Source organism: Opisthocomus hoazin, chromosome 15, assembly GCF_030867145.1.
Source record: "Opisthocomus hoazin isolate bOpiHoa1 chromosome 15, bOpiHoa1.hap1, whole genome shotgun sequence".
Lineage (NCBI taxonomy): Eukaryota > Metazoa > Chordata > Aves > Opisthocomiformes > Opisthocomidae > Opisthocomus > Opisthocomus hoazin.
Window position 1 is genome coordinate 25,344,265 of NC_134428.1, and position 27,789 is coordinate 25,372,053.

General features: G+C 67.2%; 4 protein-coding genes across 7 annotated transcripts in view; 1 reads left to right on the forward strand and 3 right to left on the reverse strand.

The window, feature by feature from the left end:
• Positions 1-4,482, reverse strand: part of CASKIN1 (CASK interacting protein 1) — a 34,252-nt gene extending 29,770 nt beyond the window's left edge. For both annotated transcript variants that reach the window (XM_075436736.1, XM_075436735.1), the window contains exon 1: positions 4,322-4,482. In XM_075436736.1, the coding sequence (XP_075292851.1) occupies positions 4,322-4,415 (94 nt within the window). In that variant the 5' untranslated portion in view covers positions 4,416-4,482. The remainder of the gene's footprint in view (positions 1-4,321) is intronic.
• A 2,775-nt stretch (positions 4,483-7,257) lies between these two features.
• On the reverse strand, positions 7,258-14,195 carry LOC142363230 (hexosaminidase D-like). Of its 3 annotated transcripts, none has more exons than XM_075436392.1 (15): positions 13,900-14,195; positions 11,734-11,927; positions 11,436-11,532; positions 11,058-11,295; positions 10,813-10,922; positions 10,492-10,579; positions 10,243-10,407; positions 9,973-10,156; positions 9,694-9,765; positions 9,394-9,598; positions 9,225-9,307; positions 8,153-8,231; positions 7,861-7,962; positions 7,650-7,739; positions 7,258-7,545 (listed from the first exon to the last, which is right to left on the reverse strand). In XM_075436392.1, the coding sequence occupies exons 3-15, from the start codon at positions 11,528-11,530 to the stop codon at positions 7,353-7,355; spliced, it is 1,704 nt and encodes a 567-aa protein (XP_075292507.1). In that variant the 5' UTR covers positions 11,531-11,532; positions 11,734-11,927; positions 13,900-14,195; the 3' UTR covers positions 7,258-7,352. The 3 variants fall into 3 exon arrangements, with proteins under 3 accessions (XP_075292507.1, XP_075292506.1, XP_075292508.1); XM_075436391.1 differs by having other exon boundaries at positions 7,650-7,778; XM_075436393.1 differs by lacking the exon at positions 7,650-7,739.
• A 176-nt stretch (positions 14,196-14,371) lies between these two features.
• Positions 14,372-21,260, forward strand: MLST8 (MTOR associated protein MLST8). Its single transcript, XM_075436864.1, has 8 exons — positions 14,372-14,570; positions 14,671-14,722; positions 14,991-15,153; positions 15,270-15,345; positions 19,283-19,435; positions 19,602-19,726; positions 20,166-20,329; positions 20,832-21,260. Exons 1-8 carry the CDS (start codon positions 14,442-14,444, stop codon positions 20,948-20,950), a joined length of 981 nt encoding a protein of 326 aa, XP_075292979.1. The 5' UTR covers positions 14,372-14,441; the 3' UTR covers positions 20,951-21,260.
• A 40-nt stretch (positions 21,261-21,300) lies between these two features.
• On the reverse strand, positions 21,301-27,787 carry BRICD5 (BRICHOS domain containing 5). The gene is made up of 6 exons (XM_075436639.1): positions 27,248-27,787; positions 25,312-25,443; positions 24,585-24,737; positions 24,221-24,328; positions 22,656-22,809; positions 21,301-21,776 (listed from the first exon to the last, which is right to left on the reverse strand). The coding sequence occupies exons 1-6, from the start codon at positions 27,284-27,286 to the stop codon at positions 21,682-21,684; spliced, it is 681 nt and encodes a 226-aa protein (XP_075292754.1). The 5' UTR covers positions 27,287-27,787; the 3' UTR covers positions 21,301-21,681.
• Between the last annotated feature and the right edge of the window lie 2 nt (positions 27,788-27,789).

A 27,789-nucleotide genomic window follows, 5' to 3' on the forward strand; every position in this document is an offset into this window, starting at 1 on the left:
GTGACCCTGCTTGGGCAGGGGGTTGGGCTGGGTGACCCACAGAGGGCCCTGCCAACCCCAACCATTCTGGGATTCTGAGATTCTGTGGGTGCAGCCTGGCCCTGCCACGTCCCCAGCCATCCCTGGGAGCATCACCCCGCGGTGGGGAGCACCGCAGCACCCGGTGGCAAGGTCCTCGTCCAGGACGCAGCCAGAGCCCCGGGCACGAGCGGCCACCTGCCGCCGGCAAAGGGCAAATTGGTGTCAAATCAGGTGAATCTGGGACTGCTGTGAGAAAATCCAGGCCAGCGAGGGAGCCCCGAGCGGGGCCACCGGCCCACGGCCCCGCTGCTCCTCGGTGGCAGTGGCCAGAGGTCCCGCGTCCCCTGCAGCATCCCCGAGGGGCAGGGACCCCGCGGCCGGCCCGAAGCGGGAGCTGCGCTGGGGCGGTGGGGCGCAGAGGGGGGGGCTCGCACCCGCAACTCCAGAGGCAGGAAAACGTAAAATAACGAGATGTCACCCCAGGGCTGAGTAACAACCCCCCTCGGGAAGGAAACTTGGCACACGCCCGCCTGCGCCCGCCTGCCAAGTCCTGCTGCAAGCGCGGTTTCACGTGCGGGTGAGAAACCCCGAAAAGAAGTTTGTAAGGGACCCGGTGTCGCGCCGTGAAGCGCGGCGGCTGGAGTGGGCAGCCCTCAGACCCTGTGCCTGGGCACCGGCATCACCCCATGCCGGCATCACCCTGCACGCCCCAGCCCATTTCGCCCCTTAATCCACACCGAAGGGATCGGGGGGCTGCGGGAGCAGGGGATGAGTGGGCACCCAGCACCCTCCTGCAGCCCCCATGGCTGGGCCAAGCTGCCACGCGATCCAGCCCCGCAGCCCCTTCCTCTCGCTCCAGACGTCCTGCCCGGCACCCACAGCTCCCGGGGCCGGTGGCACCCAAAGGCTCTGGCACCGTCTGCTCCCCCCGGCCCAGGCTACCCCTGCAGCGAGGAGGGGGCTGCCCCAGCACCCGTGGCCGGGGAGCCGCAGCGGGAGCCATGCGGGGTGGCGGATGCCCGGGGAAGTTTCCCGGCGTGCCGGGGGGGAAGCGGGCAGCTCCGGCGGCTGCTGGCCACGCGCACCCTGGGCACTGCACCGCAATTGGATTTGCAGCTGCCCTGCCTTTTACTGCATGGAAATTGAATTGTAAAATGTCAAAGACATTTCCTAACTGCGCCATATTAGCCTGGTTTTATTAAATACTGTTATCAGAGGAGATTATTAATGCAATCAAACGCAGGCAAAAAAACCCCAGAATTGACCGGCCGCCGCGCAGGAGGACGCGCCGGAGGGCAGGAGGCCCTGCCCGGGGAGCCCGTGTCCCCGAGGGGTCTGGCTCCCACCTCCCACTGCCCCAGCACCCCGGAGCACCGGCGAAGCAGCGATCCGCTCGCACCCCGGGATGGGTCCCCACGGGACGGCAGCACCCCAGCGGGTGACAAGCCTGGGGGTGCTCGCAGAGCTCTGGGGTCCCTCCGCTGCTGCCCACGCTGCCTGCACCATGCGTGTCCCTCCGAGGAGCTGCCGGGCTCCTGTGCCGCTCTTTGCACCCGTAGTAGGCTCTGCCCCGAACCGGAGCCGCTGTTGGGGCTGGGGACCCTCCCCAGGCAGGACAGGACCCACTCCCCACACACGGCCGCAGGACCAGGGCTGGCTGCGACGAGCCTCGAAACGCCAGCGACACGCGGGGCAGGACGCCCCGCTCGCTCCAAGACGCCATGGCCGAGGAACCACAGCTTCCCCGCGCCCCGGGTGCCCGGGATGGGGACGGTGCGGTGGGCACGGACCCCCCTGGGGATGCCCTGTCCCACCCCACGGTGCCCAAAGCGGGTGGCCGAGGGGAAAACGCCAAGTCACTACAATTCTTCGAGGTAGCAGCGGGGAGGAGGGGATGGGGAGGGAAACAGTTTGCTGCCAAATCCCTGCATCTGATTTGCGTAACTTTCAGACAACCTCATCAATTATGGATGCCCGGGACGCGAGCGCGGTGCGCGCTGCGGCCGGCCCGGGCCCCACAAACTCGTACTCCACACGCTAAATTGGGCCCCACGTCGCCATGGCAACCCGTGTTAATTCACGCAGGGATTTTTAAAATCTCCTTTATTAACCCCCCTCCCATGAATAGGCCATCACCCAGATAGCAGAGCCAAGTTACAGATCTCCCTGGCGCCGCGGGGAGCACCGGAGGCACGCGTGGCACCGGCACGTGGAGGGGACAGGGTGGCATGGGGTCAGCCCCCGCTCGGCGCTCTCCCACCCCGCGCCACGCACCGCTCCTCCGGCCCCGCCGCCATGGCCAGAGATGCTCACGCATCCCAGCCCCTGCTGCCACGCAGACGGCCCTGGCACCGGGCAGGAGAGCCGGGTCCCGGGGGGAAACGCCACCAGAGCAGCCCGGCACCGGCACCGGTGGGCTCTGCCAGGCCAGCCGGGCACCGGGCAAGAACCCGAGCCCGCGGCAGGGATCTCCCCAAAACCAGGTTGGCCCTCGCTGGGCATCCCTCACCCCTCGCTCACGAGCCCGGCACGGGGACCACCGCCAACCCCGCGGCCACCCCACCCGGCAGCGCCCGGTGGGCTCCGCAGCGGGAGAGCGGTCGGGGCGGGAGACGCAGCAGAGCAGGGATGCGGGAGGAGGTGGTGGCACTCGGCACCGCTGGCCGTTGCCATAGCAACGCCAGCTGTGCGCCAGGGACCGGAGAGGGGTGTGCGGGGACAGAGCCGGGCACAGGCCAGGCGTCGTCCCCAGTCCCGCTCCGAGAGGCCGCGGAAGCGGCAGCACCCGGAGCGGGTTGGGATGAGGGGGGCTCTGAGCTGGAGCCCCTTCTCTCCTCGCACAGGCCCTCAGCAGCAAGAGTGATGGTGGCACTGGGGACACAGGGGACACCACGCCAGCCCTACACAACAGCGGGGACATGGAGGATGCCATGCTGGCTCCAGGACACGGGTGACACCATGCCAGCCCTACACAACAGCGGGGACATGGAGGATGCCATGCTGGCTCCAGGACACGGGTGACACCATGCCAGCCCTACACAACAGCGGGGACATGGAGGATGCCACGCCGGCCCCGTGCAGTACCGGGACATGGAGGACACCATGCCAGCCCTACACGGCACCAGGACATGGGGGACACCACGCCAGTCCTACAAGACAGTGGGGACATGGAGGATGCCACATCAGCCCCGCACAGCACCGGGACACGGGGGACACCACGCCAGCCCTGCATGACAGCGGGGACATGGAGGATGCCATGCTGGTCCCACACGGCACCAGGACATGGGGGACTCCACGCCAGCCCCACTCAGCCAGGAACACCCCTGCACAACCCAGGACAGGGGACACGGCACCAGCCCTGCCCGGCTCCAGGGACCCGGGGTGCCCACGTTCGGGGAGCCCTGGCCTCGGGAGCGAGGGGCGCGGCGGTGAAGTGGCCGTGGGCCCAGTGACCGGACCCCACGCGAGGGCTCCCCGTGGCCCCCGCCCGTGCCCAGGGACGGTCCCCGTCCCCCCAGCTGGGCTCCCGCACGCCAGGCCTGGACCCTGCGGCTGCACCAGCGCCATGAATCAGTGACTGCCGGGCGGCACCCCTCAGCGGGCGGCCGTACCTACGCCGGGAGCTCCGCACGCGTCCACGCGCGGAGCCACCCCGCAGCCCCCCGCAGCCCCCCCGCCTGCACACACGCACTCGCGGGCCGGCGCGGCGACGCGGGGAGGCACCCGCCGAGCTCCATCCGAACCCCCCCACGCAGAGGAACCCCGACACCGCCACGTCCGAAGGCGCGGGTGCCGGGGTACGCACCCCCACCCAGACGCAGACACGCACCCAAACACGGGCGCACACGCACGTACACCCGCGCGGGCACGGCCGCCCGCCCGCCGACACATGTAAGCGTGTGCGGGCACCGGCTGCCCCCCGCACACGCAGATGCCCCCCAGCCCGCCCGGGCGCGGACCCCTGCCCATGCCCAGTCCCCAAACCCCCCCCCCCCCCGGGGGCTCCGCAGCTGGTCCTGGGTGCGGGGCAAGGGCAGCCCGGCCGATGCCCACCGGGCCGATCCCGCAGCGCCCGGGGATGCTCGCCCGCCGCCAGCCCCCCCCAAAACCGGGCTGTGCCCCCCCCACCCCACCCCGCGGCGCTGCCGGGGGTCCCCCCCGCCCGCGCCGCACCGGGGATGCTGCGGGGCCGGGATGCGGGGCAGGGCGGGATGCGGGGCCCCGAGCCCGCCGCGATGCCGGTGTCCCCCCCCACACCCTCCCCGCTCCCCCCGGTCCCCCCCCCCCCCGCCGCGCTCACTGGCTTTGCCGGGCTTGGGCCTCTGCAGCAGCTTCTGCACGGCCGCGACGTCCTCCGCCTTCACCGCCTGCACCAGCTCCTGGTCCTTGCCCATGGCTGCGCCGGGGCCGCCGGCTGCGGGCTCACGGCCCGAGCATCCTCCGCGGGGCGGCGAGGGGCGGCGCGGGGCGGGCGGCTCGGCGCGGGCCGCCCCCCCCCCCAGCCCGCTCCGGAGGCGGCGGCGGCGGCGGGAGCCGGGGCGGGGCCGCACCGGGAGCGCGGGGGGCGGTGGGGGGGGGGGAGCCCGGGGCGGGGCGGGGCCGCACCGGGAGTGCGGGGGGAGGCGGGGGGGGAGTTCCGGGAGAAGGAGGGGGGTGGGGGGGGGCCGGGGCGTGCGGACGGGGCGCGGGGATCCCCTCCCCGGCGCGGGGGGGGGTTGGGGGAGGTGCCGGGGGGGGACCCCCCCGGTGGGAGGCGTGTAACGAGCTGGCCGGTCTCGGGGGGGGGGGGGGGAGCGGGGAGGAAGGCTGTTCCGGGCCTCTTCCTCCTCGGGGCCTCTTCCTCCTCCAGTGCTGGGCTCCCCAGTTCCAGAAAGATGAGGAGCTACTGGAGAGAGTCCAGCGGAGGGCTACGAGGATGAGGAGGGGACTGGAGCATCTCTCCTGCGAGGAGAGGCTGAGGGAGCTGGGCTTGTTCAGCCTGGAGAAGAGAAGGCTGCGAGGGGACCTTAGAAATGCCTCTAAATATCTGCAGGGGGGGGGTCAGGAGGACGGGGCCAGATGCTTTCCAGTGGTGCCCAGCGACAGGACAAGGGGCAACGGGCACAAACTGGAGCAGAGGAAGCTCCAGCTGAACCCGAGGAAGAACTTCTTCCCTCTGAGGGTGACGGAGCCCTGGCCCAGGCTGCCCAGGGAGGCTGTGGAGTCTCCTTCTCTGGAGATATTCCAGCCCCGCCTGGACGCGGTGCTGTGCCCCCTGCTCTGGGTGACCCTGCTTGGGCAGGGGGTTGGGCTGGGGGACCCACAGAGGTCCCTGCCAACCCCCACCATGCTGGGATTCTGGGATTCTATGTTCAGCTGGAGCTTCCTCTGCTTCAGTTTGTGCCCGTTGCCCCTTGTCCTGTCGCTGGGCACCACTGGAAAGAGTCTGGCCCCATCCTCCTGACCCCCACCCTGCAGATATTTAGAGGCATTTCTAAGGTCCCCTCTCAGCCTTCTCTTCTCCAGGCTGAACAAGCCCAGCTCCCTCAGCCTCTCCTCAGAGGAGAGATGCTCCAGTCCCCTCCTCATCCTCGTAGCCCTGCGCTGGACTCTCTCCAGTAGCTCCTCATCTTTCTGGAACTGGGGAGCCCAGCACTGGACCCAGCACTGCAGATGGGGCCTCCCCAGGGCAGAGCAGAGGGGAAGGAGAACCTCCCTCGCCCTGCTGCCCACACTCCACTGGATGCACCCCAGGATCAAACAACTTAGGCTTAAACGACCGCCACACGGAAGGCGTGGAGGGTGCCCGGCTGTGCTGAGGATGCTGGTGAACCAGATGGGAAATGGGGCCAGCAATGGACAGGCCGTTGATGTGCTACTGGTGCCCAGTCAGCGCAGGGCACGGCCACCACCCGTGCAAAATCACGCTCAGGTCTCTGCGCTCTCCGATGAGTTCCTGTCCAAAGGCCTCGCGCAGGTCCCGGCTCTGGCAAGCCAACGTCGGGGCACGCTGGTCCGGAAGGCTGGTCCCCAGCTGGCCCTACAGCCACCCCCCTCCCTGATGCCCCCCGCCCGCCCTGCGCTGGCCCACCGTCCCTGAGCTGGAACCCACGGATGCCCCCCGCACCCCCCGACTCCCTCCGCAGCCCCCAGCTTCGGGCTGACCCCCCCTCGGGGACGGCGGGGTCCGTCTCCTCTCCCCACCCCCACTTTCCAATCCAGGACATTCGGGTTGCCGGCGCGGAACGGCGTCTAATCTGCCCTCTAATCCCGCAGCCTGGCAGCGTGCGGCTGCACGGGGGGCTGAGCCGCCACCGGGCTCCCGGGCGGGGGGCTGGGGGCTGGGGCAGGGGCTGCACCCCCACCCCGGGGGCCCAGGCGGGTCGGGGGCTTCCCTTGCATCTGCCACCGCTTCCTAATGAACGAAGCTCCTCAACAAAGGTCCCTTTGTGCCCCACAGCCCCCTCCTGCCAGACCCCCGCGCCCAGCGCCAGCACCCCGGGGAGTGAGACCCGGGCTGGGGCAGCCCCCACCCCAACGGCCTCGCCGGGACCTGTGTGGCTGAGCCAGGACACGGGGCAGCTGCTGCGGGGGGCTGAGCAGGGGGTCCTGCCCCGCGGGCATGGGGGGGTTTGGCTTCGCCACCCCCTGTTCACGGTGCTGGGCACCATGGCGGAGCGGGCACACAGAATTCGCTTGCGGGAGCCGGAGGCACCGCGGGCAGCAGGAGTGCTCGCCCCACGCTGGGGTCCCCCCGCAGCCCCCCATGGCGGGGGGCCCTGCTGGGGCGCAGGAAGCAGCAGGGGCCTGGGAGCGCGCAGGGCCCCGGGCTGAAGCAGACGGAGGGAAAGATGAACGCGGCGTTTGGAGCACGGCTCCGCGCAAAAGCCAGTGAGCGGGGGCTGGCGGCGGCTGCTGCTGACAGCGGGGTTGGGGAGGGGGTGGTGGGAGGCCGGCAGGGTCCCCACAGCCCCCCGTGGGCCATGACCCATCCGGGGTGCCAGCCCTCGCCCGGGCGGGATCCCGAGCTGCGGGGAGGGCACGGCCGCTCTCCAGGCTGCCGGGGGCTCACGGGGGTCCGGGTGGGCGCGGGCGCACCGCGGGCCAGGGGCTGCCGTCTCCCTGACCTCTGCCAACAGACCCCAGCCCCCTGCTCCCCGTTGCCTGCACGGGGGGGCAGAGCCGCAGCCCCCCTCCAGCACCCAGCAGCATCTATGAAAATATTTTATTGTGGGAGGTGTGGGAGCTCTGTACAGGCCAAACCCACAGCAGCAACACTGGCACCGGCGAAGGGACACGCAACGGCGGCACCCAGAGCCCACCCTGGGTGGGCAGGGGGGTCTGGGGGGGGGTCACAGCCCCAGTGTCACCTTGGGCCTGGCGTTGAGGCGGATGATGGCCCGGTAGTCCCGCACCAGGTCCCGCAGCTGGTCCAGGTAGGGGTTGACGTTCTCCTCCATCCACTCCTCCACCGCGTCGGGGAAGTAGACCCTCTCCAGGTGGGCACGCAGGTCGCGGACGAAGCTCTCCCAGTCCTCGTGGAGCCTGGCAGGGGGAGAGCAGGGGGTCCAGCTCCCTGCGGGGAGGGACCCCAGAGCCGAGCCCCATGCGGGCGCCCGGGGGGGCTCGCAGCCCCCAGCCCCACGTACTTCAGCACCTTGCTGCCGAAGCGCTCCATGTTGCGGGGGTTGCCGAACTGGCGCTTGCGGTGGTAGGGGCTGAACCAGCCCTTGACGGCGCTGGGGAGGCACGAGGGGAGTGGGGGGCGCGGGGACCACCTGGGGACGGGGAGCTGCACGCCGGGCAGCCCCCTCCCCAGCAAAAACGTGGCCAGAGCCAGGCGAGCCGGCTGCCCGTTACCTGTCCTCTTCCAGGGCCTCGAGGATGCTCTCCCGCAGGTGGCCACGGACCTGCTCGACCTTGCGGTAGATCTCCACGCCGGGGAACGCTCCCCTGCCCTCGCTGGGGAAAGGGAGCAGGCGGTGAGGGCCCAACGCGCGCGGTGCGCTGGGCACAGCGGGGCTCCGGGCTGGGTGACCCCCAGGGGGTCTGGGACCGGGGTGTGTGGGTAACCGGCCCCCCGCTCCCCACCAGTGCATCCCTTCTGATGCCACCGCGGCTGCCCCCACCGCGGCCGGGCTGTGCCACCCACCACGTGCTCTGCTCCAGCTGCATGCTCTGGAAGCCCAGTGTGTCCAGCACCTTCCTCTTCGCCTCTTCCGTGAAGCCCCCTGGGGAGGGAGAGGAGAGGGGCAGAGGGGGCCAGGCCACCCCACCATCAGGTGCTTGCCCCCGGTTTCACCGCGCCCCTGAAACCAGGGGAGCTGAAGGTCTCCTTCCCCTGACCCTGACCTGATGAGGTTCAGCAAGGGCAAGGGCAGGGTCCTGCACCTGGGGAGGAACAACCCCAGGCACAAGTACAGGCTGGGGCTGAGCTGCTGGAGAGCAGCTCTGCGGAGAGGGACTGGGAGTGCTGGGGGATGACAGGGTGACCCTGAGCCAGCAGCGTGCCCTGGGTGCCAAGAAGGCCAATGGGATCCTGGGGTGCATGAGGAGGAGTGTGGCCAGCAGGGCGAGGGAGGTTCTCCTCCCCCTCTGCTCTGCCCTGGTGAGGCCCCATCTGCAGTGCTGGGTCCAGTGCTGGGCTCCCCAGTTCAAGAAAGATGAGGAGCTACTGGAGAGAGTCCAGCGCAGGGCTACGAGGATGAGGAGGGGACTGGAGCATCTCTGCTACGAGGAGAGGCTGAGGGAGCTGGGCTTGTTCAGCCTGGAGAAGAGAAGGCTGAGAGGGGACCTTCGAAATGCCTCTAAATATCTGCAGGGTGGGGGTCAGGAGGATGGGGCCAAGCTCTTTCCAGTGGTGCCCAGCGACAGGACAAGGGGCAACGGGCACAAACTGGAGCAGAGGAAGCTCCAGCTGAACCCGAGGAAGAACTTCTTCCCTCTGAGGGTGCCGGAGCCCTGGCCCAGGCTGCCCAGGGAGGCTGTGGAGTCTCCTTCTCTGGAGATATTCCAGCCCCGCCTGGCCGTGGTGCTGTGCAGCCTGCTGTGGGTGACCCTGCTTGGGCAGGGGGTTGGGCTGGGAGACCACAGAGGTCCCTTCCAACCCTGAACATTCTGTAGGATTCTGTGACCCCCCCCTCCCTCCTGGCAGCCCGCCCCGCCACAGGACGGGGGTCTCGCAGGCAGCAGCTGCCCAGGGGCCGGGGACGCGGGGGACTCACCGTGCACCAGGGTCTGCAGGCAGACGGCCAGCGAGGGGATGCCGACGGGCAGCAGCTCGCAGAGCACCGAGTAGTGATCGTACCTGGGCAGCGGGGCCGGCCACGCCGTCACCTCCCGCAGCGCTGCCGGGGTCGCCGCGTGGAGGGCGGGGGTCCCGCTGCCCCTCACCTCTGCCAGCCGGTGAGGACGATGCCCTGGCAGCGCAGCGGGGCCAGGCGCGGCAGCGCCTGCATCACCTCCAGCCAGCGGAGCTGGTTCTGCAGGTGGTGGCGGAGGGGGGGCCAGCTCTGTGCCGGGCCCGTCGTGCCCTTGAAGGCGCCGGCGAACCACACCGCCTCGAAGCCGCCCGCCGCGTACTTGGCGAGGAACGGCCCTGCAGCGCGACGGGCGACAGCCACCAGTGCCACCGGGGTCTGGAGGGGGGTTCAGTGGGGGGATCCCCCCCAGGAGCCCGGCACGCCGCCTTACCGATCTGCTCCGCCTCGAAGTCGGGCGCGTAGAACCACACCACGGGCGAGACGTGCTTGGCTATGCCGGACTCTGGGGGGGGAGCAGGGACGGGGACGTGGGCACCGGTGCCAGCGGCAGGAGGATGCCTGGGGCTCCTCATCCTCCCCCAAGACCCATCTCCCCACAGCACCCAACGCGGGCTCCCACCGGGCACGATGCCTGCCAGGGTGGCCACGAGGACGGACACCGCCGAGACCGCTGGCTTGGGTGCCACCGCTGCTGTCCCCGTCCTCTCACCCCGCAGGGCTCCCGCGCTGATCCTCCTCAGCATGTCGTCCCACATGAGCGCCCGCAGCCCCCTGTACCGCGTGGCGATGAAGCCCAGCACCTCCTTGACGTGCTTCAGGTACATCGTCCCCGTGTCACCCTTGTTGCGGCTCATCCAGTTCTTGGAGTCCATCCCCTCCCCGAGATGGAAGACCTGGGTTTGGGGGGTGGGGAAGGGGATGCTCAGCACCCCTGGCACCCCGGGAGAGGGCGGGGGTCCCGGCACGGCCCATCGCCCACCTCATCCGCGCCGATGTGGATCCAGGTGGAGCGCTGGTGCTTCTCGATCACCTGCGACAAGATGCTCTTGAGCAGGGCCAGGGTGCCGGGGACGTGGGGGTTGAAGCTGTTGGGGAAGCGCTCGACCTCCCGCAGGTGCTGGAACTTCTCGTGCTTGAGGATGAACTGCACGGAGGAGCTGTCAGGGGGGGTCTCCAGGCCCTGGGCCCAAGGGACGTGGGACGAGGAGCGGGACCGGGACCCCCCTACCTCCACGTGCCCAAAGGTCTGCACCAGGGGAACCACCTCCAGCTTGTGGAGCTCCGCCAGCTGCTGGATCCGCTCGACGTCCTCCTCGCTGGGAGGGCAGGGACAGGCTCACCAGGGGATGCCAGGGCAGAGCGTGAAGGCACTCCCTCCTCCTCCTCCTCCGGCACCCTGCCCACGCGGCCCCAGCCGCCCCACGCCTGGGTGGGCTTTGCTCTGGGGACACAAATATTGCCCCAGCAGCACAGCCCTGCACTCTGACCACGGGTGTCACACCCAGCCCTCGGCACACCGGGACACGGCCGCCGGCAGCACGCAGCTCACCTGTAGGCGTACGGGGACTTGAGGATTTCCAGCTCCCCCCTGAAGGGGAACATGTCCTCGTACTCGATGAGGACGCCGTTGGCTCCCAGCTGGGACAGGAGGGGGAACACCTGCGGGGTGGGCAGGGTGGGCTCGGCGGTGGCGATGGCACAGTCCCCGGGGGACAGCCGGCAGGTCGAGGTCGAGCTGTGCCCCCTCGGAGCGTCCCCCCTCGGCCCCTCCGGCCGCTCCCCCCACACCCTCACCTGTGCCAGGTAGGAGACCCTGGGTGCAGCTCCCTTGAGGTCCAGGTGGACCAGCCGCATCTCGGTGGCACTGACGTCCCTGGGGACCTGCTGCCCACGCTCTTGCCTCGGGGCCGTTATCTTCGCCGCAGAGAGCTCCAGCGCCTGGCTCTGGGGGCCGGTGGCCCGGCCAGCGTCACCTGTGTCCCCCCAGAACCCGCTGTCCTTGCTGACGTGCTTGTGCAGCTCCAGGGTGAAGCTGCGGGGAGCGGAGCGGGGCTGGGGGGGCCACGGGGACACCAGCTGCCCCCAGAAACCCAGGGGCTCCCCACAGACCCCTCCCGGGACCCCAAGCCCGCTGGGACCCCCGCCCACGCCGGGGTCCCGTTGTCCCCTCACCTGTCACGGAGGAGGAACCTGACGCCGGCCAAGGCCACAACCAGCAGCACGAGGAGGCACAGCAGGTTCAGCCGGTGGCTCCGCTGGACGGCCATCGCTGCGGGGCACACACGGGGGTCCGGCCGCGCGGCAGCACCCCGAGGGACCCCGACCGCAGGGGACCCTGCGCAACCCCACATCCTGTGCCCTGCACGACGAGGGCAGCACCGGCCCCAGAGAAAGGGGACACAGGGGAGACCCCTCCCACCACCCTGCTCCCTGTCGGGGACGTGCACGGGGTGCCCTGTGTCCCTCCTACCTCATGTACCCCAGCACGGGGGCCTCCTCGGGCTCTGCCAGCGCGGGAGCGAGCAGGGCGGTGGCTGCGGAGCGGGTCCCCACCAGGGGATCCCCTCGGTCACCTCGCCAAGACCAGGGCTGCGTCACGGGGCGGCTGGGCAGGGTGGCATCGCGGGGTGGGCACGGTGCAGCCCAGGCACGGAGGCGATGCCCCTGCGGACAGAGGAGAGGTGATCGGGGTCCGCGCGGGGACGTGCCGGCAACGGGCTGCTCCGGGACGGGCATCGGCACGGGCACGGGCACCGCCGGGACGAGGGCGGCAGCCCGGACCCCTCGGCACCCACAGGGACAGGCAGCCCACGGCACCCACCCGCGGAGGCGAGTCCCATCCCCACGGAGGGGAAGGGGCTCGAGCTGCTTCGCCCACCGGAAAACACCACCGGAGCAGGGCAAGAGCCCAGCGGGGTCCGGCTGCTGGGATCGGAGCCCGGCGAGAGGAGCTGCCGCGTTCCCCACCCAGAGGAGAGGGACGAGGGCGGGATGGCCCGTGCTGCCGCGACCGGGGGCCATGAGACGCCGCACCGTGCCACGCAGGGGGACTGGTCTGGTCAAACCGATGGCTGATCCCTCGAGGGACACGTAGGACAGGCCACACAGGGCGCAGGGACGAGCTCAAGCCGAAGAACTGTCACAATTACAATGAATAAAATTAATTTGAAGTCTTTTTTTTTTTTTCCTAAGCCGATTTTGAGCGCTCCCGAGATGGGGATCTCCCAATCGAGATGAAAGTGAGCCCAACGCCAAGGCCGTCTCCGCAGGGCAGCAGGTCCCCGTCCCCGTCCCCACCCCTCCGCAGTCACAGCTCAAGGGACCGTGCAGAGCTTCGTGCCCGCTGGCCCGTCACCAGCCCCGACACCAAGACCCCCAGCAGTGTCCCCACAGCGGCAGCAGGAGATGCTTGGCCAGCCCAGACCCCGGCGAGCCCAACACCGGCGGCACCGTTGTGACCGGGGACCCCGCTCGGGCGAGCCCCGTGGAGCCACCAAGCTCTGCAGCCTGGAAAGGCTCCACGGGGGTAACGCCGAGCTCACCCCGCGTCCCCCGCTCCCGCAGCCCCCCCAGCACCGCTCCCGGGTGACAAGGGACCCATAGGGACACCCGCTCCCACCCCAGGAGCCCAGAGCTACCCTGCTGCGGGCAGCACCTCTCCTGCATCCCCCACAGACAGGAGGCACCGCGAATCCTCCTGGAAGCTGCACCCCAGAAGCGCCAGCATCATTTCTGCCCCTTTTTTCTCCTTTTTTTGCCAAATCTGGCGTGTGTGGCGAGGCCGGGATGGGATGGGGCACAAACCCCCCGGCCCCCAGCCCGGCAGCTGCTGCGAGCGCTGGGGTGGCTGCCACCAGCCCGCCCGGAGAGCTGCCACCCAAACACGCCGAAGTTTGGGGTTAAATTCCGCGTTGCCAGATTTGGGAACCGGAAAGCAGCTGCCGCGGGCGCCCAAGCGGCTCGGCGGGCGCGAGGGTTTCGTTGGCGCTGCCAGAGGAAGAACTTCTTCCCTCTGAGGGTGCCGGAGCCCTGGCCCAGGCTGCCCAGGGAGGCTGTGGAGTCTCCTTCTCTGGAGATATTCCAGCCCTGCCTGGCCGCGGTGCTGTGCCCCCTGCTCTGGGTGACCCTGCTTGGGCAGGGGGCTGGGCTGGGTGACCCCAGAGGTCCCTGCCAGCCCCTGCCATGCTGGGATGCTGTGAGCCGGGAGCGAGCGGGGCCGCGGGGAGGACGGCGCCGAGACCCCCCGGGCGCCCACCGCAGCCCGCGGCGAGGGCTCCGGGTGCCGCCGCGGGGTTCGGATGCTCGGGCGTTCCCGGGGCCGTCGCCTCGCCAAACCCTCGCTCCCGCCGGAGGAGCGCGCGGGCAGAGCGACGCCGCGTGCACCCCCACCTGCGCGCCCGCGCTTCCAGAGCCTTCTGCGGGCTCAGCCCCTCGCACCCGCCCCTGGGTACCCCCGTGGGGGCGGCTGCTGGAGGGGCTCCCGCTGCGGACCCCCCCCGCCCGGGACACTGGGCACGGACGGAGCAGCCCCCGGGGGCACGGAAGGGGGGGGGGGGGGGCTCTCCGCACCCCTCTGCCGGGCACCCCCCGGGCATCCCCGGTCCCTCCCGCAGCCTCCAGCATCCCCGGCCCTTACCGGCAGGTGCGGGCACGGACCCGCCGCCGTTCTTAAAGGGCTCGGGTGGCGCCGGTGCTGGGCCGAGCGTTAAGCGGTGCGGGATGCTCCGGCCCCCCGCCCCCCGCCGCGGCACCGGCAGGGCGGGGACCGTGCCCCGCAGCCCGGTGAGAGACCCGCACGGCGGGGGGGCACCGGCACGGCGCGGAGCCGTCCTGCCCGCGGGGGGCACCGGCACAAAGGGCGGCCCCAGGCCCGGGACCGAGCCCTGGGCCCTGCCCGGTACCCGGTGCCCGCTGCCCGGTGTCGCGCCTCTTGGCGGCGCCGCTGGGAATGGTCTTTGCCCCCCCCCCCGTATCCCGTGGTCTCGCCTCACCCCCCCCTCCACCCCCCGCTCATGGTTTCGCCCGCCGCCTGCTCTCGCGCATGCGCACCCCGACAGGACGCCGCGCCGGGCGGCTCCGCGCATGCGCAGGGAGCGGCCGTGGCGGGGCGGCGCATGCGCGGAGCGAGCGGTGCCGCCGGGGCCGGCCGCGGGTACCGGCACCGGGGGGAGCGGGGCCATGAACGCCGCGCAGGGGACGGTGGGCAGCGACCCGGTCATCCTGGCCACGGCCGGCTACGACCACACGGTGCGGTTCTGGCAGGCGCACAGCGGCATCTGCACCCGCACCGTCCAGCACCAGGACTCCGTATCCTTCCGCGCCCGCCTCCCCCTCCCCGGTCCCCCCCTGATCCCCCCCCGCCGGGCCCCGCGCCCCGCTTCGTACCGACCTTAACGGGCGGCCGCAGCAGGTGAACGCGCTGGAGATCACGCCGGACCGCAGCATGATCGCTGCCGCAGGTGAGCCCGACCGGCCCCCCCCCCCTCACCCCCGGGCCGGGGTCCTCCGGTCCCCCCCGAGCCGGGATCCGCCGGTCCCCCCCGAGCCGGGATCCGCCGGTCACCCCCGGGCCGGGGTCCGCCAGTCACCCCCGGGCCGGGATCCGCCATCACCCCCTGGGCCGAGTCCGCCGGTCCCCCCCGAGCCGGGGTCAGCCGGTCCCCCCCGGGCCAGGGTCTCACAGCCAGGGTCTGCCGGTCACCCCCGGCCCGCCCTCCCCCCCGGCAGGCTACCAGCACATCCGCATGTACGACCTGAACTCCAACAACCCCAACCCCGTCATCAACTACGACGGCGTCAGCAAGAACATCACCTCGGTGGGCTTCCACGAGGATGGGCGCTGGATGTACACGGGTGGGGAGGACTGCATGGCCCGGATCTGGGACCTGAGGTGGGTAGGGGTGGCGGGGACCCCCCCCGGCAGCCCCCCGGGGTGGGGGGAGCTGGCTGCACACTCCTCGCCGTGCTCCTTCCTCACCGCGCTCCCTCCTCACCGCTTCCTTGCAGGTCTCGCAACCTCCAGTGCCAGCGGATTTTCCAGGTGAACGCTCCCATTAACTGCGTCTGCCTGCACCCCAACCAGGTGAATCACAGGATCCCAGCATGGTGGGGTTGGCAGGGACCTCTGTGGTCACCCATCCCAACCCCCTGCCCAAGCAGGGTCACCCACAGCAGGCTGCACAGCACCGCGGCCAGGCGGGGCTGGAATATCTCCAGAGAAGGAGACTCCACAGCCTCCCTGGGCAGCCTGGGCCAGGGCTCCATCACCCTCAGAGGGAAGAAGTTCTTCCTCGGGTTCAGCTGGAGCTTCCTCTGCTTCAGTTTGTGCCCGTTGCCCCTTGTCCTGTCGCTGGGCACCACTGGGAAGAGTCTGGCCCCGTCCTCTTGACCTCCACCCTGCAGATATTTAGAGGCATTTCTAAGGTCCCCTCTCAGCCTTCTCTTCTCCAGGCTGAACAAGCCCAGCTCCCTCAGCCTCTCCTTGTAGCAGAGATGCTCCAGTCCCCTCCTCATCCTCGTAGCCCTGCGCTGGACTCTCTCCAGTAGCTCCTCATCTTTCTTGGTGAGCGCTGGCCCCCGCCATTTCCCCGCTGCCGGCTTTGCTGGGGCCTCTCCCGGTAAACCAGAGGGGCCGCGGGGTTCTGTGTCGGTGTCTGGAGGGTGGCCTTCCCGGTGGCACCGACCCACGAGCTCTCGGTGGCGTTGCTTCCCGGCCCCTTCGGGACCTTGGTTGGATTTGCTTGAGGCTCGCTGTTCGGTTCCGCAGCTGTCTGTGAGCAGAGGGACGGCTGGGGTTGGGGAAGCGAGGCGCGGGCGGAGCACGGTGCGGCAGAGGGGGGGTTGGTGAAGGCCAATACGATCACTGCCGGGTTACTGACCCGCCTGGTCCGTTTTCTGCTCAGTGCTGCAGGGTTTGCAGACGTGGCAGTGAAACCTCCGTAAGAGCTGAGCAACAGAAATGTTTCTCTGCGCGTTTGATTTTGCAAAGGTTTAATTCTGCAAGTCCGGAATTTCAGCCCAGATCTGAGATCAGTTGTTTGGAGCAGACGTTAGCCAGGTGCTGCTGATGCTTCTGTAGTGGTGGTGCCAGGAGGATGCGTTACGTTAAAGCAAACGCTGACGTACGCACGTCTTACGTGTGAAACAGTCACTAACTGAGGTGCTCCCCAGCTGCAGGAGCGTTGCTTTGGGAGCAGAGCATGGTTAATTAGTCCAGCGGCGGCGGGGTGTGTTCAGCCAGCTGCATGGCTCTGCACTCCCCTGCTGCAGCCGTGCCGATGCAGCTACCTGAGCGAGATCTCCCACCGCTGCAGCCATGCCGATGCAGCTACCTGAGCGAGATCTCCCACCGCTGCAGCCACACCGATGCAGCTACCTGAGCCAGATCTCCCACCGCTGCAGCCATGCCGATGCAGCTACCTGAGCGAGATCTCCCACCACTGCAGCGATGCCGATGCAGCTACCTGAGGGAGATCTCCCACCGCTGCAGCCACACCGATGCAGCTACCCGAGCGAGATCTCCCACCGCTGCAGCGATGCCGATGCAGCTACCTGAGCGAGATCTCCCACCGCTGCAGCCACACCGATGCAGCTACCTGAGCCAGATCTCCCACCGCTGCAGCCACACCGATGCAGCTACCTGAGCGAGATCTCCCACCGCTGCAGCCGTGCCGATGCAGCTACCTGAGCCAGATCTCCCACCGCTGCAGCCACACCGATGCAGCTACCTGAGCGAGATCTCCCACCGCTGCAGCCACACCGATGCAGCTACCTGAGCGAGATCTCCCACCGCTGCAGCCGTGCCGATGCAGCTACCTGAGGGAGATCTCCCACTGCTGCAGCCACACCGATGCAGCTACCTGAGCCAGATCTCCCACCGCTGCAGCCACACCGATGCAGCTACCTGAGCGAGATCTCCCACCGCTGCAGCGATGCCGATGCAGCTGCCCGAGCGAGATCTCCCACCGCTGCAGCCACGCCGATGCAGCTACCTGAGCGAGATCTCCCACCGCTGCAGCGATGCCGATGCAGCTACCTGAGCGAGATCTCCCACCACTGCAGCGATGCCGATGCAGCTACCTGAGGGAGATCTCCCACCGCTGCAGCCACACCGATGCAGCTACCCGAGCGAGATCTCCCACCGCTGCAGCGATGCCGATGCAGCTACCTGAGCGAGATCTCCCACCGCTGCAGCCACACCGATGCAGCTACCTGAGCGAGATCTCCCACCGCTGCAGCCGTGCCGATGCAGCTACCTGAGCGAGATCTCCCACCGCTGCAGCCGTGCCGATGCAGCTACCTGAGCGAGATCTCCCACCGCTGCAGCCACACCGATGCAGCTACCTGAGGGAGATCTCCCACCGCTGCAGCCGTGCCGATGCAGCTACCTGAGCCAGATCTCCCACCGCTGCAGCCACACCGATGCAGCTACCCGAGCGATATCTCCCACCGCTGCAGCCACGCCGATGCAGCTACCTGAGCGAGATCTCCCACCGCTGCAGCCGTGCCGATGCAGCTACCTGAGCGAGATCTCCCACCGCTGCAGCCACACCGATGCAGCTACCTGAGCGAGATCTCCCACCGCTGCAGCCACGCCGATGCAGCTACCCGAGCGAGATCTCCCACCGCTGCAGCCACGCCGATGCAGCTACCTGAGCGAGATCTCCCACCGATGCAGCTACCTGAGCGAGATCTCCCACCGCTGCAGCCACACCGATGCAGCTACCTGAGGGAGATCTCCCACCGCTGCAGCCGTGCCGATGCAGCTACCTGAGCCAGATCTCCCACCGCTGCAGCCACACCGATGCAGCTACCCGAGCGATATCTCCCACCGCTGCAGCCACGCCGATGCAGCTACCTGAGCGAGATCTCCCACCGCTGCAGCCGTGCCGATGCAGCTACCTGAGCGAGATCTCCCACCGCTGCAGCCACACCGATGCAGCTACCTGAGCGAGATCTCCCACCGCTGCAGCCGTGCCGATGCAGCTACCTGAGGGAGATCTCCCACCGCTGCAGCCACGCCGATGCAGCTACCTGAGCGAGATCTCCCACCGATGCAGCCGTGCCGATGCAGCTACCTGAGCGAGATCTCCCACCGATGCAGCTACCTGAGCGAGATCTCCCACCACTGCAGCCGTGCCGATGCAGCTACCTGAGCGAGATCTCTCATTGCCTGGGTGAAGCCACGATGGCTTTAGCCATCGCGCTGCCCTGCGCTTTCCTGCTGCGGGAAGGCTGAGGGCCACGGCGTCCGGGAGACGCCTCTGCACTGCGCAGTCAGCTGAACACGTCGAGCAGCGGTTGTCTTCCTCAGAGACAAGCCGTTGCTCACAGGTACAGGATTCGCTGCGCCCGATGACCTGATCTCCTCTAGGGACTCTGCTAAAATTATGGGCAGCGCAAGGCTGTCGATAAAAGCCCTGGTTTTCGTGGAGAGCCGCCAGCATTGTCTTCTGGTCTGAGCGTGGGATGGGAGCCAGAACTCCTGCCCTTCAGCTGGCTCTCGTCCTTCCCCTGAGAAGGGGAGAGAAAAACCCATTTAAGCCTGTGTTTTTCAGGTATCTGTACACTCTTGAGTGCTTCAGTTGTTCACTGGCCAACTTGCATCTTAATGCCCGCTGCTCAGACGTGCTGAAAGTTGCTTGGCTTCTGTGGACGTTGTTTGGAGCTGCAGCTGTGCAGCAGTTCTGGAAACCGGGCAGCCGCTGTCTGCTCTGGGGTTTATTAAATTAGCAAACGCTTCTGTAAAGGTAAACGGCCTTTTTGCAGAGCGCAGCGTGAGAGGAGTGCTGTGTGAGATGAGTACTCTGCTCGCTCTCAGCGTCCCGGGGTGGTCAGCAGGCTGCTGGAGCTCCGAAACAGCCCTGTGCTGGGGAACAGTCAGGAACCAGAACGGGGCCCTGACGCTAAAAACCGGAGCCAGGCTCCGCGTGGTGCTAACGGGCACGGTGTAGGCATCGGCTCGAGGCTGCTGCGCGCGGGGTTCTCCTCGGAGAGACCAGGCTGCGGTTTTCTTGCAGGCGGAGCTGATCGTGGGCGATCAGAGCGGTGCCATTCACATCTGGGACCTGAAGACCGACCACAACGAGCAGCTGATTCCAGAGCCCGAGGTTTCTGTGAATTCGGTGCACATTGACCCCGATGCCAGTTACATGGCGGCTGTCAACAGCTCGGTGAGCTCCGGCGGCCTCGAGCGAGGGCTGTGCGGGGCAGCCGGTCTGCGCGCGCCGGCTTTGCCCGCAGCCTTGCGGTGCTGTGGTGGGGTGTGGAAGGTCCGGGCTGCTCTGGGGTGGTTGCCCGCCCACCCGCCCAGCCACAGACCCCGCTGTCTGGGCGCAGGGGAATTGCTACGTGTGGAACCTGACGGGCGGCATCGGAGAGGAGGTGACGCAGCTGATCCCCAAGACCAAGATCCCAGCGCACAACCGCTACGCCCTGCAGTGCAAGTTCAGCCCCGACTCCACGTGAGTGCGTGCCGGCGGGGAGCGGATGGTGCTGTCGGGCAGGCAGCGGCCAGCTGTGCCTCCGGCTGTTGGCCGGGGCTGGCTCCACGCTGCCGGGCTCTGGGGGAGTGGGACGGGAAGCACGGGAGATGCTGGCACCGGGCTGCTGGCAGTGGCATCCCGGCCTCGTGCTCCGCGCTCTTGGCAAGTTTTGCAGCCACGAGCTGTTCCTGCAGCTGGGATGGAGTTGCTGCTCTCCAGCAGCAAAGCGGTGAACTTGGGGTGCTCCTTCAGCGAGTCTGTTTGGCTTGAATCCCACAGAGCAGCTGATGAGGGTGTAAAGAGATCCCATTACATGAGCGCAGGTCTCCAGCTCGTTACTGTTCCAGGCCCGCGTTAACGAGAGGCCCTGAGGCGTACAGCGTGATTAAGGTTGCCCTCCCATGTCTCTTTCTTGCAGGCTCTTGGCCACGTGTTCTGCAGATCAGACGTGTAAGATCTGGAGGACTTCAAACTTCTCTCTGATGACAGAGCTGAGCATTAAGAGCAACAACCCAGGGGAAACGTCTCGGGGCTGGATGTGGGACTGCGCCTTCTCCGGGGACTCCCAGTACATCGTCACAGGTGAGGCCCGTGGTTTGATCTGGCTTAGCCCAGGCCCTGCACTAGCCCAGGACTTGGCAGTTTCTCCAGCTGGGGCGTTGCCAGGCCCTCGTGCCCCCGTGTGCGAGGAGAGAGCGCCCAGTCTCGCGCCCTCGACGCGGGCTGCTGCCTCCCTGGAGCATTTTGCCGGTGCCGCCACAGGGCGTCTGTCTGGCCTGCAGAGATGACCTTCGCGCGTGCAGTTTTTCACCCGGGAGCAGCGCTGCGTGCAGTCCGCAGCGTGAGGGTCCCTTCGGAACTCACGTGTGGCGACTTCCACAGTAACTGCTCTCCGAAAGAATTCGAGCCCCGCGTAATCCAGAAACGCGCGAAGCTTCCTGCTCTGCACAGCTCCCGTACCGGTCACCAGCAGCCCGGCAGTGGTGCTGACCGAAGCCAGATGAAAGCCTTTCTTGTAATAATAACTAAAAAGTTTAAAGGGTAACGCAGTAGATCCCACTCCTCTTTTCACTTTCTGTTCCAGCCTCCTCTGATAACTTGGCCAGACTTTGGTGTGTGGAGACAGGAGAGATCAAGAGGGAATACAGCGGCCACCAGAAAGCAGTCGTCTGCCTTGCTTTCAACGACAGCGTGCTGGGGTAGCGGCGGCGCGTGGGAAGGAGAGGGCCTTGCAGCCATCCCCTCCTCTGACAGAAGCAGCGGCGTCAGCCTGGGGTGAGAGCAGGCCTCAGCTCCCAGCTGGTCATTCCCAGAACGCCTGCGGCCCCCGAGGGAGCCTGCTTGGACAGAAGGGAAGGGGAGAGGGAGGCACGATCCCGCTGCGGGGAGCTGGGCACGGTTCAGCTGGAGGAATCCCCGTGGCATCGGCTGCGGGCAGCCTTGTGATGATGTTCTTGTACCCCAAAGTGGAAAAAAAATATGATCAGCCTGATTGTATCAGGCTGAGCGAAGAGAGGAAAGGCAGCTGTCGTGTTGTTTTGCAATCCCTTTATTCAGAGCGTGTTTCGCAGGCTTACGGGGAGGGCTGCGCTCGGACAAAGGCAGCCGCCCCCAGCACACGTCATGGCCTCGCGTCGAGCAGGGCGCGCAGCCACCAAACACCAGCTGCGCCACGCGGTCCCTCGAGGCCTGGCCCTCCTGATGCCTACGCACGAGACGCAGCCCCGGAGTGCGGCTGCCGATGAAGCGTCTGTCCTGACCGCGCGGAGCCGAGTCCTGGCATTTCTCCTAACCCCTCCCGAGCTGCAGCGTGGAACCGGCGGGAAGCTTTTGGGGGATGCCGGGGAGGTTACCTTCCTCGGGGAGATCAGAGGCTTTGCAGGAATCCAGGTCAAGTGCGTAGGGCAGCGAGAGGGCGTCCGCGACTGCAGGGCTTACTCGGGGAGGTAATAGAAGCAGATGGACACGCAAACGTTGCTTGGGAAGCAGATGTCGATGCAAAGGTAGATCAGCCGCTGCTTCCCCGGACCTGCCAAGCGAGCGAGGAGAGAAGCAGGGTGAGGAACGCGTCTGCAGTCCTGCAGAGCCGAGTCTGGAAATGTGGCCGGGAGGTGCAGGGACAAAACGGGGTGGGGGGCGGCGATCAAAGCAATGCAGTCTCGTGTTGCTTACAAATATCTGCAGGGTGGGGGTCAGGAGGACGGGGCCAGACTCTTCCCAGTGGTGCCCAGCAACAGGACAAGGGGCAACGGGCACAAACTGAAGCAGAGGAAGCTCCAGCTGAACCCGAGGAAGAACTTCTTCCCTCTGAGGGTGACGGAGCCCTGGCCCAGGCTGCCCAGGGAGGCTGTGGAGTCTCCTTCTCTGGAGATATTCCAGCCCCGCCTGGCCGCGGTGCTGTGCCCCCTGCTCTGGGTGACCCTGCTTGGGCAGGGGGTTGGGCTGGGTGACCCACAGAGGGCCCTTCCAGCCCCAAACATTCTGTGATGCTGTGATTCTGTGTCCCTGGGGAGCCAAGCATGTGGGAAGCCCCAGGGAATGACCTGTCTCGTTAAGGCTGGAGTCAAACGGAACCGAAGGAGAGCTCGGCAGGCTGCTTTTGGTGGAGATGAAGGCGGTGAGCGTTAAGCCAACAGCGTCGCAGGGGACTGCTCTGTGCCGTGCAGGCAGGCTGCGCTGCCGGGGACGGGGGTGAGAGCCCTTCCCAGCCCGCGCCGCAGTTCACTGCGCGTTGTGGGCACGAGCCAGCGCTTGGCAGTCGCCAAACAACGGTTTGATGGTGACCTAGAGGTCACCTGTCCCTGTCCCCGTCCCGTGCAGCAGCTTTTGCGCAGCAGAGCCTGCGCCTCGTAGACGTGCGAGAAACAACCGCGCCTCCCTCTTCTGCAAAGCGACGCGTACAACTTACCGTCCCCCCTCCTGACCCGGAAGATGGCCGTCTGCTCGCAGAGGGCCTGGACGGCCTCCCCCAGGCTGCCGGGGTCCACCCGCTCCCCCGCCACGATGCCCAGGAACTCCCGGTAGTACTCGGTCTGGTTATTCCGAGGCAGCAGCTGCTCCGCCTGGAAGAGATGGCCCCGTTAATTCCTCCCAGGGCGCCTGAGGAGCGGTCTCTACCCCAGCAGCCGTGCCAGGCGTCACCAGAGCCCGCGGGCAGAGGAGCATCGGCCGGACCCACGCCTGCCTGCTGCCAGCCCCGGGGCTGTCAGGGGGGCTTGTGAGAAAGACAGGGACAGACGTTTCAGCAGGGCCTGTAGCCATAGGAGAAGGGGTAATGGTTTAAACTAAAAGAGGGGAAAGTCAGACTAGATTTAAGGAAGAAACTTTTTACATGGAGGGTGGTGAAACCCTGGTCCAGGTTGCCCAGAGCGGTGGTCGATGCCCCATCCCTGGGAACGTTCCAGGCTGGGTTGGACGGGGCGCGGAGCAGCCTGGTCCGGTTGAAGATGTCCCTGCCCACGGCAGGGGGTTGGGACTGGATGGCTTTTAACGGTCCCTTCCCACCCAAACCGGTGTCTGATTCTATTCTATGAGTCTGTGGTCCAGCTGCATCACAGCGGCGGTGCCACGGCAGCCCTGTCCCCTCACCACGCACAGCGGCCGAGCCCCCAGCGCCGCGTGTGACACAAATCAGCCCCGTGGTGGCTGGGCTGAGGCTCCTCACTGCCCGGTCCCTGTGACGGCCAACTGGGCTGCCAGCAGCCCCAGCACCACCAACGCTGTCATTTCCGTTAAGGAACCTCAGAGCCCGGCAGACGCTCGCTTCTCCTCGCATCCCGGTCGGTGGCCCGCTCTCGTGGGTGCCGTGTTCCCGCGCTCCTCCGGGCTCATCGCTGCCCCGCGCTTCCCGGCTGGGTGGGAGCGGCAGGAGAGGGCCCAGGAGCCCCCGAGGAAACGGAGAGCAGATGGCAGGGGCACAAAACATGGGGCCTTCTGTCTTCTTGAAACAGAATCTGCCCATGCCCACGCATCCATTAGCATTTTGTTCGGAGGGTCCGCACACAGGATTTACTTCAGCTTCTTCCCCCGGGAACTGCTAACAAACCCCCTTTGTTTCCCATTCCCCAGAACTCTGAGCAGGTAACAGAACCCAGTGGGAGCAGGTCCTGCTGTTCCCCTCCGTGGGACCCGTCCCCCTCCCCAGCCTGCAGCTCTGCCGTTTCTCACAAGATAAGGTGTCGGTAAAACCGGGAGTTGCTGCTCCGAGCTTGCACGCTGAGAGCCCAGCGCCGTACGGCAGAGCTCTGCTCCAACGCAAGGCGCCCAACGAGCCCTCCCTCGAGCAGCGAGTCGCCCAGAACGGGGCTGCTGCCCCTGTGCCCCCGTTTCGCCACGCCTGGGGTGCTGCCGTGCGAGCGTCACCGCCGCGGACACAAACCCACGTGGGAAAGGGCCTTTGGCGAGCCGGGACCCCGTGCCAAGCCCCGCTCATCGCCCCGTCCGCCCAGCCACCCCGGGGAGCCGCTCGCTCACCCTCTGCCCCGACGCGCTGAGAGCCGGCTGGAGGGTCTGGCGGTCCCAGGCGTCCATCGTCCTCAGGTAGCAGGCGCGCCGCTCCGCCGGCTTGTAGCACACGTAGCCCTGCGAGACGGAGCGTGCCCCGTTACGGCGGGCAGCGGCGCGCACCCGCGGCTGCCTCCAGAGCCCCGACACCGACATTCCTCCTTTTGCCCTGTGTTGTCTTCCCCAACTAGAGAGAGGCACCACACCATAGCTGCTTGACTTTTTCCCCGGTCTGCACCTCCCGCTCCCGCCCCAGCAGCTCTTCTTGCAGCAGCCCGGGCTCCTCTGCTCACTTCCGCGCTAACGAGGCAGCTAATTACCCCAGCACACTCACGTTCCTGCTGTCGTACAGCACCACGGCGCTGTGGTTACTCCGCGAGGTTACGTAGTAGGTCACGGTGCTCCTGGCCTGGTCCACCAAGGCCGTCTGGTTCCTCAGAGGGTCTTGCTGGCCCTGCAGCGTCAGCCGGACGAGCGGCGAGCCGGCCTGGGCACAGGGAGCGGGAGGGAGGGCAGCGCCGACCACCAGCTGCTCGCTGCCTGTGCCCAGCATCCCCCCGCTGACGTCCCCACCCCAACCCTTCGCCGGTCCCCGTCGCTTGTCTGGATAATCCAGCAGCAGGGAGAAGCGGGCTCCGACCCACGGGAGGGGAGCGGGTCTGCGAAGCACAGCGCTCTCCGTCACAGAGGGCTGGGGAGCGCTGCCGGGACCCCACGCCGACGGCACCCACGCTGCCAGGCTGCAGGGTGCTGGAAGGAGGGGACGGGGACTCGCAGCCCCCGCCACAACCAGGCACGGGGGGAGGCCAGCTGGGCTCTGGCCCCCCGGCCAGCAGCCACGCTCCCCCCTCGCCTCGGGGGCTGCAGCGTCCGACACGCGTCGGAAGGCGCCTGCTTAGCGAAATACCAGCTCCAGTGACGGGTTCTGGCAGGGGCGAGGCAGCCGCTGCTCAGCTCCAGAGAGGGGAACTGGCTGAGGCCAGCCCTGCTCTCAGCCCATTCCCCCCTCCCGACACGACTCAGGGCCGTGGGCAGGGGGAGGTCGGGTTGGGATCCCTCACCTGGGCAGAGCTGGGGGAGAAGCTGAGAGCCGCCACGACGGTGACGCCGACAGCTGCGAGAAACGAGGCGACGGCCAAGCCGATCCAGAGCGTCCTGGACGGAGCCGGGAGGTGTGCTGCGGCCCTCCCGCCCTGGGAGCCACGGCGAAAGGAAGGAACAGGAGTTAAAATCAACCCTTCCGCTGGTTCTTCTCCTTCACCATGAAATGCACTTCCCTCTCACGACACAAAGCACCGCGCAAGCCGCTGGGGTTCGAGCGCAGAACCGCCAGAACGCGGCCGCAGCCCCGGGAGAACGTCGCTCCCGCCCCACAGAGCCAGCGTTTCAGATCCGCCATCCCGGCATGGGGCACTCCCGCGGCCCAGCGCGTCCCTCCATGGCCGGGGACGCAAACCCGCCGAGGGAGGGCTGCAGCAGGAAGCTTCCCACACCCAGGGGCTGCTGCCGAGCTGCAGTAACAAACCAAATGATTTTGGTTTATAGCAGAAACCCCCAGGAGCACCCTCAGCATCTGGAAGAGGCCCCGTGCGGAGCGATCCTGCTTCCTTGCCCCTCCACCTCTTCGGTTGTATTTTCTTTTCTCGGTAAGTTGTTCTCCATGCAGACCAAGCTGTTACTTGAGGCAAAAGAGCTTGGCAGCCATGTGGCCCTTCTAGGGGCTTGATATAAAAATCGCTTTAATTCTTGCATTGAAACAAATTTAACTTGCTGATACATAAAACCATTTTTACAAAGCAGAAAGAATGTGGTTTCAGGGATCTCAACTGCACAGCCCACACTTCAAAAACCAGCCTGTTTCACAGAATCACAGGATGGCAGGGGCTGGAAGGGACCTCTGTGGGTCACAGAATCATAGAAAGTTTTGGGTCGGAAGGGATCCCTAGAGCTCATCTAGCCCAACCCCCCTGCAGCGAGCAGGGACACCGCTAACTGGATCAGTGTGCTCAGAGCCCTGTCCAACCTGGTCTTGAATGTTTCCAGGGATGGGGCCTCCACTACCTCTCTGGGCAACCCGTTCCAGGGTTTCACCACCCTCATTGTAAAGAATTTCTTCCTTATATTCAGCCTAAACCTACCCTGTTTTAGTTTAAAACCATCACCCCTCGTCCTGTCACTGCTGTCTCTACTAAACAGATTGTCCCCACCTTTCCTATGGGCTCCCTGTAAGTACTGAAAGGCTGCAATCAGGTCTCCCCGCAGCCTTCTCTTCTCCAGGCTGAACAAGCCCAGCTCTCTCAGCCTGTCCTCACAGGAGAGGTGCTCCAGCACTCGGATCATTTTTGTAGCCCTCAAAGTCATCCAGTCCAACCCCCTGCTGAAGCAGGGTCACCCAGAGCCGGCTTTCCCAGTCCTCGGAAGCACACAGAGAAACCCAGCACGCGCCCGTGGGTTTGCTGCAGCCACACAAGAACAGGATCCCCGAGCCTCTGGGGCAGTTACTGATCAGTCTTGGCCATGGGTGACTTCCAGCTACGTCCCAGTAGAAAAGCAAGTCTTAAAGTGAAAACTGTGCCAAGCTGGAAGCTCGTCAGTCCAGACGCAACAGAGCCCCAGCCCTGCAGCACCGGGCAGGTTTTCAGCAGCTAACAAAACACCTTGGGGTGGGCAAGGTGCAAACAAAGCCACCCAGCGACTCCCGTCCCTCGCAGGCTGCCCCTCAGACGTGCACACGCACCCCGAGCGCTCTGCGGCCGCGGCGTCTCCAACCTGACCGCCCTGCGCTGCCTCGTTACGCGGCCGGTTCACGCCGTGTAGCCGGGCACTGGCAGGAAAACCCCGCTGCGGGCTCCGCTGACCGGCAGGGAGCTGAGCTTGGGGATGAACGGGATCTTACTGGGCTCCGTGGGGACGGGAAGAGCTCGGCCCCTTCGAAAGAGGGAGCGAGCCAGCAGACCGCGGGGACGCAGCGATAGCTTGGGGACCGGGGACACTCACCGCAGAGACGGCACCGCCGCTGCCGTTCCCCCCGTCCATCCTCCGCGTCAGCCGCGGACCTGGCTCCCGCAGCTCTGCCGCCGGACGGCACGCCGGCTGCGCCTCATCCCCGAGCCAGGCGCGCCCGGGAAGCCGAAGCGTGCATCTGCGAGAGGTAAATAGGCGTCCCCCGCCGCCAAAGGGCCTCCCAGCCAGGAGCTCCTCAACGCAGACCTCCGGGGGGCTGAAACCTTAGAGCTGCGCCCGGCAGAGGAGAAGGAGGGGGCGAAGCCCAGGGCTGCCGAGCGGTGCTGTCAGCGCACGAAGCTGCTCTTCCTGCGGTGACAAGCGGGGGCTTTGTGTCGGCCCTCGCTGCTGCCCGGCCCCAAGAGCGGCACCGGGCAAGTCTCACTCAGAGACACAATGCACAGAGCGAGGCGGCAGCCTGCCCTTGTCATCGGTTGTTTCCACGTTTCAGCACAGGCTTCGTGCTGCTGGAGCTCCGTGGGCTGAAGCCAACTGTTTGTCCTGCGGCCCTGGCCGCACAGACGCGCCTGTGTTCC